General features: G+C 42.1%; 1 protein-coding gene across 1 annotated transcript in view; it reads left to right on the forward strand.

The window, feature by feature from the left end:
* The window catches only part of DSCAM (DS cell adhesion molecule), a 550,602-nt gene that overhangs the window by 302,587 nt on the left and 233,911 nt on the right, over positions 1 to 14,104 (forward strand). The window contains exon 8 of the mRNA XM_074983419.1: positions 5,271 to 5,549. Coding sequence (XP_074839520.1) covers positions 5,271 to 5,549 — 279 coding nt within the window. The remainder of the gene's footprint in view (positions 1 to 5,270; positions 5,550 to 14,104) is intronic.

Below are 14,104 nucleotides of genomic sequence, written 5' to 3' on the forward strand. Positions count from 1 at the left end.
CACAGTTGCACTAAACAACACAAGATCCACAGAGCTGACAACTGGTTGCAGACCCTGTGCCTGCAGCATGGATCCCCAGCTGCCGCAGCAGCAGCCAGAAGCCCTGGGCTAAGGGCTGCTGCCCACGGTGACCATAGAGCCCCGCAGGGGCTGGAGAGAGAGCATCTCTCAACCCCGCAGCTGATGGCCGCCACGGAGGACCCGGCAATTTCGACATTGCGGGACGCGGATTGTCTACATGGTCCCTACTTCGACATTGAACGTCGAAGTAGGACGCTATTCTGATCCCCTCATGAGGTTAGCGACTTCGACGTCTCGCCGCCTAACGTCGAAGTTAACTTCAAAATAGCGCCCGACGCGTGTAGCCGCGACGGGCGCTATTTCGAAGTTAGTGCCGCTACTTCGAAGTAGCGTGCACATGTAGACACAGCTAAAGAGACAGTAGCTCAGATCAGTAAATGTTATTAGCAGATGTATTGCTAGCAGATGTCTAGTCTGTTTATTTGGTCACCCTTTCCACTTTGGAGTAAATATTCTGATGAATGATAATCCCTGTGGCTGAAGCTCAATATACTGCCGTAAAAGAAAGCCAATGGAAAGTCTGATGCTCCAGCCCGAAATTGGATTCTCTGCCTAATATCATACAATTGATGAAATCCCATAGGAGAAACCAAATGTGGTTATTCCTGGCTGGCTGCACAAGGCCCAGACACAATTCTGATCCTCAGGCACTCAGTGTAGGCCAGGCGTCGGTTTCACTGAGGGGGAAAAGAGAGGGTAGAAGCTGGCAATGCATACAAGGAAGATTGGAAAAATAGATCAGTTGGAGGACGCTTCAATGAATTCCCTCAGCAATTTCCCCAACAAGGTTCCTATGGAGCAAGAAATAGAGGCTATTTCTCTCCAAAGAGAAGACGGTGGTGGAAGCCGAAGGTAAGCCAAGAAATCTCCCACAGTTGCACTTAGTACAGCAAAGGGATATAATTTAATCCTTCTGCACAAGCACTAGTGAACCTTGCCCGTGATTCTCCTCTCAAGTAGAAGAAGTGCTCTTGGCTTGAATCAGAGGGGCAGCCATGTTAGTTTGTATCTGCAAAAGTAATGAGAAGCCCTGTGGCACCTTATAGACTAACAGATTTTTTTGGAGCATACACTTTCATGGGCAAAGACCCACTTTGTCAGATGAAGTGGGTCTTTGCCCACGAAAGCTTATGTTCCAGAATATCTGTTAGTCGATAAGGTGCCCCAGGACTTCTTGTTTTCATGGCTTGAGTGTTCCCAAGACATTACTTTGCTTAGCAGAGAGCTGAAATGTGCATTGTTTTTCCCCAGGATTACTTATCACTGGACATTTCCTTGTCCTACTAGATGTCTTCTTACCACAGGACTGGAAAAACAGTCCACTGAGCAGAGGTGGGAAAACCCATAGGCTCTGGAGACTTGTTTGCTCAAGTACAAGCTTTTACCAAAAAGGAGAAAAATGTGTGTTTATAGTTTGACACTTTAGCAGCACAATTTAAAAAGTATTTGTTATAATAAAAGTGTCAATACGTTTAATGGTATTATATGGCATTATGCTGCACTTCAGGGTAAATGGAGTTACACCGGCATAAAACTGGAGTAACACAGAGGTAAGGCGGGTCTTACTCTCCCTTTTTAGGTGGTGCCAGATGCAACCTTTGTACAAATTGCATTTATTCAAAGATGACATTTCAGAGATCTCTTTCTTATAGCCACTTTATTTTAGAAGTATTTGGTCAGATTTGGCTAATAATTTTTGCTGTCTGTCACTGGGTTCTTGGAATGTGAAGGATATTAGTTTCCCAAGAGTCTGCCTGCACAGGTTAACCCATTGAAGATGTCTTAAACAACACAAGCATACAATTGTAATGTCAGATTAACTTTTAGCAACAAGTTGGAGTTGTCACTGAAATATTGAAATTGGTCAAAGCAATGATACTAACAACATTCTGGTTTTAAAAATATTCTCAGTCAGGACAACACACTGCAGCAGCCTTGTTAAAGTTTGTACAACAGGAGTAAACAATAGTCTGTCTCGTTTAAGTTCTAATAACTTGTTTGAGGAGAAAACGTGCTGGTCTTTAATGGCACGACTAGTTGCTAAACCCCATCTGAAACCTGCTACGTAGTGGGGAAGTCAGCCTGCATATTTTAATGCAAGGGATTTCAGGGGAAAGGCAGATGAAATTCAATTGCTTGCAAAAAGTTGCTCAAAAGTTTGAATGTTAATTTGATCCTTCTCCTACACAGTATCCAAAACCAGACTGGGAATCTCATGGGATAAGTGAGTCTTTCTTGCAAATTTCTGGGACTTTCCTCCAATACTTAGGCCAGAAAATAGCTCCAGACAATACAACTACTGGTGGTCTCAATGAGAGTCTGCAAATACAGATCTGTGAAAATTGTTTTCACATGTTACATATGAACATTCCATATTCAGTCTGAACTGCTTTGCCTCTGCCATGTGCAAAATGTGCCATGCTTTCAGACTTTAATGCAATCTCTATCAAATATTTGTTAGCTTTGGAAATAATGTCATGTGACTATTCCACATGTGAGCCTGTACTCCAAAATCCCCCCCTTTCTTTACTTCAAGCTACACTACCCTCTGGGTCCTCTGAACAGACATTTTTGAGTGGGGAAGTGGGCCAGATGTGAGGATACTGTTCCTCTTTGTCTCTACCTTCACAGCTGTAGAAATGTCCATCTCCAACATACAAAAGGAATTAGGCAAGTTGAAGAACAAAAAAAATCAAAACCTCTTTCTCCCACTCTGCTATATCGTATTTTTGTTCATCAACATGAATGGGAATTTGGACTTTTTAAATGTCCAGTGTCTGAAAACAATTTATTGGCTCAGTAAGAAATGTCACTGCTCCCTGCAAGAATAACAGCAAGGCTCCCAATTTAAAGTTCTTTTTCCTTCTGCTCATCATCTGTCTCACAATTCTGTTATAAGAGCTTGTGCATATGGGTGGAATTAATATAAAAACACAACATATTTATTATTCTCCTGATTAATTTCTTAAGTCTTTGACATATTTTACCTAAATTGCTTCATTTTCTTGCTTAGTCAGACAAGGCCTCACTACAATCTTTAGTTCCAATTCAGTCTTCTTAAAAAATGCATGATGTGTTGAACTAGACCTCTTAACGGGACTTGCATGGGACTGAAACGATGCATGGGACTTTTGTTATCCATGTGCACAGAATTTCATTTCATCCTAAATCAGTGGTTCCCAGTCTGGGATCCACAGACCCCTGGAGGTCCACAAGGGTATTTCAGGGTGTTTATTAAAAAAATAAAAGATACATTAAAATGATCATAGAAAATAAGCTTTAAATAAATTGCACAGGTTCTATGAATTATTTTTAAATTAGATATCTTCCAATGATGTTATTAATTGCTGTCCAAAAATCTATGTTGTGGTTTCATTTTTCATATAATGGAGTGTACATAACAACCAGAATTGGCTTTGATGGGGGTCTGCAAATAGTTTGGGGGATGATTGAAGGTCCGTGGTGGTGAAAAGGATGTGAACCACTGTCCTAAATTTCTGATCTTGCATCTGCTTAACTTTGAGCATCTGAGTAATCCCATTTGAAGACAGTATGGATAATTATATGTCTGTGATAATTGTTTACAGATCAAAGTATAAGAGTCCAAAAACTTCCACAGTCCCATGTGGTGGTGCAAATGAGGTTTTCAGACAAGACCATATTTTATAGACAAAGGTTGAGAACACTGAAAGAGGAGGCCTAACGACATGGGGGCAGAGTAGTCTAGTGGTTACAACACTAAATTCTATTCCAGACTGATTCTGTGATTTCAAGAGGGCTAGCTCCCCAAAGGAATTTAGGCACTTAAGTCTCGTTTAAATGCGTTGGAGCAGAGTGCGTAAATACTTCTGAATATCTCAAAGTAAGCCTTGGTTCTGCAAAGGGCTGAGGACTCCCTCAAGGAACTTTGCACCCTTGATTTCCTTTGATTTGCATAAGAGTCTAAAGGAGTGAGAATTAGAGGTGGGCAGGAGTTTTTCAACAAAGCATTTTTTTCATCTCAGCCAATTTTTTTTCACAGAAAAGTAACAATTTTGGTAAAGCATTAGTGGGGAAAATTTCTTCTGTCATGTGTAGAACTGAGAGGCTATGTCTACGTGAGTGGCTTTTCCTGGCAAAACTGGGTTTGAATTGGGAAAAACTGGGGAGCATCTACACACAAAATGTGCTTTGTTGCCAGTTTGTTGACAAAACCTGGCGCATCTGCCAGCAGCATTGTATCTCTCCCTGTTCAGCTACAATGCCTCTCTTGACAGTGTTCTGTCAACAAAACAGCCGTGTAGCTGCTCTGGGGTCCTCATGTTTACTGGGCAGCCCTGTTTGCAGATCTTCCAGTCAGCTGTTCCGTTGAGAGCGGGCCGGGTGGTCTGGCTGCTCTCTGTCGACAGAGAGGATTACTCTTTTCATCGGCTTTTATGCGTGGATGTGATCTGTCGACAGAAGTTTTTTCTGGGAAATCCCTTCCGATAGGAACTTCTGTTGACTGGGGCATCTCGTGCAGGTATAGCCAGTGAAAGGGACAGACTCCAATCCACCATATAATAGCTAAAGATGCAGTGGCTATGGGACTCATGTGGTAAGCCAGACCCCTTCAAGGTTAAGTCCCTGCTCTGAGTCAGAGCAGGAGCTGGAACCTGGGTCTCCCACCTCCCAGCTGTGAGCTCTAACCCCTGGCAATTGGTAGCATGGGCCAAGCTTCTCTTTTGCTCTTATTTTCCCCCAAAATATTTAAAAGGTCAGTTTTCATCCCTGTGCTCAGCAGCACCGAATGCTGAAACCTCATTTTTTTTTTTTTTTTTTTGTGAAATGGAATTTCTCTGTTCTGGGCAGCCTGACTGAGAATGTTTCTGGACATACCGCCTGCTGGATCAGGATGTAATGATCTCATTTTAAGAGGTGCCAAGCATTCATGGGTGCTGCAGTTGAAATTGTGGGTGATTAACATTTCCCAAGGTCTTGTTACCTCAGTGTATCCATCTGATGCCTACCTCACAGAAGTGCTGTAAACTTTATTTAATGAATGTATGCTATTTTTATTACTACTACGTATGCAACATACCAGGTGGCAGATTGAAGAGAGTATTCTTTCCTATAATTATCAGTATTTTCCAAAATTATATTATATTTGCAATAACTCTTTTAATTCTTAATTCTTAATTTTTAATTCTTCTTTTAATTTTTCATTTCAGTTCCACCTTTCATCCAGCCTTTTGAGTTTCCAAGATTCTCCATTGGACAGCGCGTCTTTGTTCCATGTGTTGTAGTCTCAGGGGATTTGCCAATCACAATCACCTGGCAGAAGGATGGCAGGCCAATCCCAGCCAGTCTTGGAGTAACCATTGACAACATTGACTTCACCAGCTCCTTAAGGATTTTTAATCTTTCACTGATGCACAATGGGAATTATACCTGTATAGCTAGAAATGATGCTGCAGCTGTGGAACGCCAAAGCCAATTAATTGTAAGAGGTAAGAGATGTAATTAGTCTGAAGGGCACCAATTAAATGGAAGACAACAGTATTTCCAAATGATCACTGGTTGATGGAGGTATAAAATAATGGCATATATGGTATTCCCTCCCACCCTCAAATTAAAGAACACAGAAAACTAAAGCAGAAAAACAAACATATTTTTTTCTTTCTGAAATACTGAGCCTTGGATCTAATCAGCAAAAAAGGAATAATCCTTTATGGTGCCACAGGATTTAGCTGTTGGAAACTATTTTGAAGAAGCAACCCACTCATCCTTTGGAAACAAAACATTTAAACTGCTATTAGGTTAAATAGTAACAGAGAGTAAGCCGTGCTAGTCTTATACACTATCAAAACAAAAAGCAGTCAAGTAGCACTTTAAAGACTAGCAAAATAGTTTATTAGGTGAGCTCTCATGGGACAGACCCACTTCTTCAGACCATAGCCAGACCAGAACAGACTCAATATTTAAGACACAGAGAACCAAAACCAGTAAGCAAGGAAAACAAATCAGAAAAAGATAATCAAGGTGAGCTAATCAGAGAGTGGAGGGGTGGGAGGGAAGATCAAGAATTAGACTGACCTATACTCATACTTGGCTCAGTCTAATTCTTGATCTTCCCCCCCACCCCTCCTCTCTCTGATTTGCTCACCTTGATTATCTTTTTCTGATTTGTCCTCCTTGCTTACTGTTTTTGGTTCTCTGTGCCTTAAATATTGAGTCTGTTCTGGTCTGGCTATGGTCTGAAGAAGTGGGTCTGTCCCACGAAAGCTCACCTAATAAACTATTTTGCTAGTCTTTAAAGTGATACTTGGCTGCTTTTTGCTATTAGGTTAGTTTCCCTCAATTGCTGTTCTAGTCTAAATGTCTTGATTTTTAATTTTGAAGAAGAGAATGTTCTACAAATCATGCTACAACTGCCCTTAGCAGGAGTATGATTTTTCCTCCTGCTTATCAGTTTTTAAAATATTATTGTAATTAACTAATGTTGTCCTCCTTTGTCTTTGCACCTAGGCTGAAGTCATAGCCTTTGGAATGTGAACACATGATTCCAAAAGCTAGAGATGAAAAAGACCTGTTAGCAGAGATACTGTGGAATTTCTATGTCCTGGGAAAAAAAATCATGAAAAGAAAGACAATCTTTGTCAATGTAAAAGATTTATGCAACATTTATTTGGATTTCCGTTTAAAAGAGAAAGAAAGAGAGAAACAAAAGCAGATGTTTTCAGTTTTGGCATTGGAAACACCACACAAAACGCTGCCTTATAAGGCAAAGTGTTTAGTTTCACTGAAAGTTTGTTTGATCAGATATTTTATATTTTAATTTTAAGCCTGAAAAATAATTAAAAAGTAGATATTTCCAGCTGAAATTTCTCCTTTTGAAGAAAAAGCCATTTTATAAAAACTATTGATGAAAAGTCATCGAAAAAAAATGAAACAAAGAAGTTCAACCACCTTGATATCATTTCCCTGGGTCAGTGCTATATTATCCCCTTTGGAATATTCTCAAGTTTATTGTCTTACTTGCAGATGTACCCAGCGTTGCTCAGGTCCTTATCTGTAAGGGTTATTTTAAATTAAAAGGAAAATGTACATTTTTTATTTAAATGATGGGGTTCAGGACAGCAGGTGTGGGGTGCAGGATGCAGGGCAGGAGGGCGGGTGTTTGGGGGCTCAGTGCGGGGAGTGAAGGGTACTGGAATGAGGACATGGGGTTTGGGGTCTCAGGGCAGGGTGAGGGTGCAGAAGTTAGGTCAGGAATATGGGGTTGGGGAGTCAGGGTAGGGGGTGGAAGAGAGGGCAGGGGGCTGGGAGGTTGGGATAATCAGGGCAGGGGACTCAGGATACTGGAGAAAAGGCATGGAGTTGGGGCTCAGGACGCAAGGTTTGGTTGGGGGCCTCCAGACTTGGTGTGGGGTGAAAAGTCAAGGCAGGAGTATGGGGTTGGGGACACTGGGGTCAGGGCAGGTGATGGGAACTCAGGAGAGGAGGCAGGGGCTGGGAGTTTGGGGGGCTCCGGACATGGGGTGAAGGGTGTTGGAGTGATGTGAGGGGTGGGGAGATTCAGAGCACAAGGTCTGGGAGGTTCAGGGCAGGGGGAGAGAGTTGTGGGGGTCTCATGAAGTGTGTGTGGGTGAAGAAGTGAAGGCAGAGGGTGAGAGTTGCAGCACTCAGTGCAGGGGCCGGGGTGGGCAGTGGAGGGGTGAGTAGATGAGGGAGATTACCAGGGTGGTGAAGGTAATGGTGCTGTGACAGTGACTCCTCACGAGGTACTGGGGCTGTGCTCTGTAGCTGGCAGCTCCTCCTGGGGGGTAAAACTCTACTCCCCGGATGAGACCTTCTCCCCAGTGAACTTGTCAAAGGGAGAGAGGGGCTCCATGGGCTGTCTTCAGCCTCCAGCTACCCCCTTGCCTCCCATCCCCCCCCCAATGTGCAACTCTTCAGGGGAGAGGGCATTTCTAGGTAAGGGCCATGCTGCACTGCCTGGCCCTGGGAGTGGTCTCAGGGGATGTGGGGTGGCAGGGCCAGTGGTTGAGAGGCTCCCCCACACACTGTCCGGCACTGTTTGGGGTCAGGGGGCATTTATCAGGTCTGGTGTCTGGCCATGTGGAGCTGCATTCTCAGCTGTCCTGGCTCCTGGTGATGCAGCTGCCCCCAGTGGTCACTCTGCAAGACAGCATCCTCCATGCTCGCTGCCTCCAGTGACCCTCCTCTCTCTTCCCGCTTCCTTTCCATGTTCTGGAAAATATTCACATTCTGGGCATGTCCCATTTTCCTGACACAACCAAACACTGTCCTCGCTTTAAGTTCGGGTAAGAGGAAGCTATATGCCACATTTGGTGGCCCTAGCTCTTACTATTTAGGAGCAGTTCTTGAACAAATGGATTCACAGACAGACAGGTGGACTCACAGGCAGACAGATGCACAAACTCTCTAAAATAAAGGATTGATTATTGCTTTCATAGAATCATAGAATCCAAGGCCTGGAAGGGACCTCAGGAGGTCATCTAGTCCAGCCCCCTGCTTCAGCCAGGATCAACCCCCACTAAGTCATCCCAGCCAGCATCTTGTCAAGCTGGGATGTAAAAACCTCGAGGGGTGGAGAATCCACCACCTCTCTAGGCAATGCATTCCAATGCTTCACCACTCTCCTGATAAAGTCATTTTTCCTAATATCCAACCTACACCTCTCCCTCTTCAACTTCAGACCATTACTCCTTGTACTGCCATCTGACACCACTGAAAACACCTTCTCACCCTCCTCTTTAGAGCTCCCCTTCAGGAAGTTGAAGGCTGCTATTAAATCACCCCTAAGTCTTCTCTTCTGTAAACTAAACAAGCCCAAATCACTCAGCCTATCCTCATAGGTCTTGTGCTCCAGCCCCTTAATCATTTTTGTTGCCCTCCACTGAACCTGCTCCAGCAAATCAACATCCTTTTTATAATGGGGGGCCCAAAACTGGATGTAATATTCCAGATGTGGCCTCACCAGTGCCGAATAGAGGGGAAAAACTACTGCTCTAGATCTTGAAATACTCCTCCTCCTAATGCACCGTAGTATGCCATTATCCTTCTTGGCTCCAAGGGCACACTGTTTTATCATATCCAGTCTTTCATCCACCATAACCCCTAGGTCCCTTTCCGTCATACTGCTGCTGAGCATTTTTACAACTATTAGTGTTATTGGCTACGTCTACACGTGAAGCCTACATCGAAGTAGCCTATTTTGATGTGGCGACATCGAAATAGGCTATTTCGATGAATAACGTCTACATGTCCTCCAGGGCTGGCAACGTCGATGTTCAACATCGACGTTGCGCAGCACCACATCAAAATAGGCGCTGTGAGGGAACGTCTACATGCCACAGTAGCACACATCGAAATAAGGGTGCCAGGCACAGCTGCGGACAGGGTCACAGGGCGGACTCAACAGCAAGCCGCTCCCTTAAAGGGCCCCTCCCAGACACAGTTGCACTAAACAACACAAGATCCACAGAGCCGACAACTGGTTGCAGACCCTGTGCATGCAGCATGGATCCCCAGCTGCAGCAGCAGCAGCCAGAAGCCCTGGGCTAAGGGCTGCTGCACACAGTGACCATACAGCCCCGCAGGGGCTGGAAAGAGAGCGTCTCTCAACCCCTCAGCTGATGGCCGCTATGGCGGACCCCGCAATTTCGATGTTGCTGGACGTGCAACGAGTATACGGTCCTTACTTCGACGTTGAACGTCGAAGTAGGGCGCTATTCCCATCCCCTCATGGGGTTAGCGGCTTCAACGTCTCGCCGCCTAACGTCGATGTTAACATTGAAATAGCGCCCAACACGTGTAGCCATGATGGGCGCTATTTCGAAGTTAGTGCCGCTATTTCGAAGTAGCATGCACGTGTAGACATGGCCATTGTGTTATAATAGTACCCAAAGACCCCAGTCAGAAGTGGGGCCCACTGTATAAAAAAGCACTGCTTATCCTGAACAGTTGACTCCACAAAGACAGAAATCAGATAAAGAGCGGGAGAACTAGGGGTACAACATACAAGCAGAGGCACCATTTTAATAAAGACCTTAACAAAGTGATTAAGTTCCTTCATATTCAAGACAGCACTTATGTGCTTGTTTAACTGGAAGACATGTTTATATTTCATTTGGGATTTCGCATGCTCATAATTTGAAGCATGTGCTAAAGTAGCAACTTAAGCAAGGATATTTTCTTTCCTGAGTGAAGACCAGAATGATCAGGACAATAACAGGATCAAGGCTTGTTTTATCATGTGTATGTGAGAGAGAGAACAATGTGGCAGTTTCATCCCAACAACCATTTGTCATTGTGGAAGTAGAAGTTCCCCACCCCCTTCCTTCCTTTCCCAAGCAATGGAACCTTGATACCCTACCCCTTTTTCCTTACGCTGTCCGGATGGGCATCCCCTCTATGCAGGAAATAACAATCAAATCTGATAAACTCACTAGGCTGATCCTTTCTGCCTGTCCCTTGCTTGTGTTACAGCCCCCGTAGCTCTTCTTCTGTTGCCCCAACTTGTCTCCTGTCTGGGTGGATCCCAACTAGCCTACTCTCTGTCCCCCTGCCCATGCCAATACTGCCATTGCCTTTCTCCTGTTTCCCCATTTCACCTATTCCCTAAGGAGGAGGGCTTGGCTAGCTTGTTCTCTCTTCCTGTGGTTACCTGTTACATCTTTTGGGTGCATTTCTAAGGAGAGGTTTGAGCTAACTTATTCTCTGCCACTGCTGGGTAGCTCCTGCTACTACTCCTCATCTGCTCATCTTAACTGGGGAGATTGGCTGGCCTCATTGGTCACCTTTGCTGAAGATGATGCCTGTTGCTGTGCTTGGGCCCTTGGATCTTTTCCTAGAAGAAGTTTTTACAGACCCACCTCTGTTCTAACAACAGGTAGTTCCTGTCCTGCATGTCTCTGGGGAGGGGGCAGGTGAAAGCCTCCTGGAGTCTTGATGCTCCAAAGTCCTTTGGGGGCTGAGTGGCTAGTATGCTTTCTTTACATTTACCCAGGTGGCTAACACCACTGTCACCCTGGTGAGGGTCTCCATAAATGACAATGACTCCATTGGTTTCCCTTGGGATACTATTCCATCTCTGGGATGACTTATCATTGTTGCAAAAAGTTTTCTCACACTGAGCCTAAACCTTCCACTTAAGTGTTGGACTAAATATCGAGCCTAAAATTTCCTCCTCATTGTACCACCTCAGATATCCTATTTTAATTCATATAGGTCAATAGACAGCCATCACAGAGTCACTGCTGGTCACTACTAATCTGGATTTGACCTGACTTAGACACCTGCAGGTAAAAGACTAGATATCCCAAAATCCGTTCCCCAAGCTTACCAGCCTTTCATCATTTCTTTTTCTATTGTGAGTGCCACATAACAAAAATGTTATTTTTTTCTAAATGAGCAAAGCAGTTTCCTCCTACATAATGGGAGAATAAATGGTACTTAAGCTCTTCCCTTTTCTAATCCATATTGTGCAACAGCTTCTGAACAATATGCTCTGGAATTAAACACTGGTCTTACCAACTGTTAGGGGACAGGTTCTTGGAAAGGTCTCATTTATGTGAAGTGTGTGCATTTTTTTGTACAAGGGTAGAGAGAAATCATGTGTGCTGGTATGAAAAAAATAAACAGAAATATGACTGTTCATAGTAAACATATATTCTCCCTTATTTTTATTCACTGATGTCATTAATTTTAAAATGGAATTAAAATGCTTTTATAAAAATATGATTATATTTAAAAATATTTGAGAAACTGGATAATTTAACAAAACATGGGTAGATTTAAATAGCATCCAAATACACTCCATTTCAAAACTACTCTAAAAACCTATAGTATTTTATTTCTGGTAGCACCTTCAATGTACTATTCAGCATAAAAGGACAAGAAAGGCTTTCACGGAATTTTGAAGAACTACAGCCTTCCTATGGCATATCTAAACTATCTTACAGTCTTAAATTCAACCTTTCTTTCTTCAATAGGCTGGTGAAAAAATGGTACAGGGAGGCTGGTTGATCATTCCGATGGGGCTTTTCTAATATCGGAGTTAAATATTTGTGAAACAAAAAGAATAGTTAGAAGTATTTTAATTCATGAGTAAAAGCCTCGTATATATAGTATGAATTCACAAATTCTCAAATTCTACTAGAACAAAGATTTCAAAGAAAACAATGTGCAAACATTCTTTTGTGTGAACACAACATAAGAATTGAGATAAATACCAAATAGCACCTCCATAATGCATTTAGTGGACATGGGTTGCTAGGTTGTGCTTGCTTGGTCTATCTTATATTGCTGGAGCCTTGAATTTTCCATAATGAAAAAGAGTTTGTTTGCCTGCTGACATTGTAGGGAATATGTAGTAAATATAGATTATGACTGAAAAGTAAGAAAAGGAAGACAAATGGTCGTTACCTGTGTTCAACACACCCTGTATTTTTCTTGCTGTTTATGCTGTAGTTCTGAAGGCTATTGATGAAAGATTCATTTAATATTTAGTGTTCTTATTTAAAAAATATAGCTATGCATTCTTTTACTTATCCAAAGAACATCTCTTTTTCTAGAACTGCATAGCAAATGAGCCAAGTTGTCCCAGTAAATCCAATGACTGAATGTAATTATTGTTCATCTCTGCTAAAATACACCATGTAATGATCTTACTCATTAATACATCAGTGGCTGTTTTGGCTGATTACATTTCTTACAACATTATTCTACAATGGACATGTTTTCCCACTTTTCTGGAACTTTTATAATCTTCTTTAGCAAATATTGCCAACATATAGTTTTATGAAAGTAGTGATTATGAAAAATAGCCACTGTCAACCAGAGCAAAATGAAGACTATTGAATAACTTTTTGACTGAAAGTCCCATAGTTATGTAGTTGCATATTATCATACAGTGGTATTTTTAGCCACTAAATAACGTTAATTCATTATCGTATGAACAATATTTAGGTGGCATAATATCTTGCACCTTGGAAAACCTAGGTTGAAGATATTGACTCTGTGTTGGATACATTTTTATTGTCAGCCGTTAACAATGTGACTAGGATTTTATCTCCGAATGCCTATGCTCTTGAATTGACTCATTATCCATTGACTCAGATCAGATCACTATTAAGCTCTGCATCCAATTCTGGAGGAAATTCAAGTGTCTCATTAGTCTTAAAATGATACCTTCTTTATTATATCTCTCCATCACATCCAACATCTGAGTCAGGTGCTACTCGAATTAGAATGGTGCCATTTGTTTCCAGGTCTTAGGCAGCCCCTTTTGTATGCACCTTATCTTTCTATCAAAAATGTGTTTCAGGTTGTTTCCTGAATCAGGCAAAGTATTTGTTTTACAGAATTTTAGCAGTCTATTTTCATGTCAGACTTTATGGGTAATTGCTTCTGTACTGATTTTGAGAAATCACCGATAGAATTTGCTTCTCATTAACAATTCTACAGATAAAACCTGCTGATGTCATTAAACTGTGTGCCATATAAACCCAACTGTTTGTATTATTACCTAATAATTTTTTAAGGAGGTCTTGGAAAATCAATACCCCAGAACCCCTTTTTCTACTTTTCTATTTGCTTGGTGATTAAATGGATTTATAATAATTTGATTTCACATACAGATATTAATATTCTGTGTTAATGGCTGGAATAATGTGTGCTGTTATCCAAGATAATGGTTGCTGAGGTTGCAGTTTTGGTGCATAGCTTTCATATGAATTAACAGAATACTTGATTTGCGTATGGCAGCATGGCAATCTTCTGGAACACTGGAATAATTATGAACAATAAATACAGTAGCCCTTTCCAGTGCAAAGTAATACATCAGAACCTCCCTTTTTCAGTGCAGTGGGGGCTATTCTTTCTGCTGCTGTTATCTCCTTTGGTTTGTTGCAGTAATATTAAAGGCATATTGACATTTCTTGTCATCTGCTCGTTGCCTTTATTCGTATTTAGTTAATGAACAGCTCCATAATACACTAGATGTTTCAGTGTCCCAAATAAAACTTTAGGATTCAAT

The sequence above is a fragment of the Carettochelys insculpta genome, chromosome 1, assembly GCF_033958435.1.
Source record: "Carettochelys insculpta isolate YL-2023 chromosome 1, ASM3395843v1, whole genome shotgun sequence".
Classification (NCBI taxonomy): Eukaryota; Metazoa; Chordata; order Testudines; family Carettochelyidae; genus Carettochelys; species Carettochelys insculpta.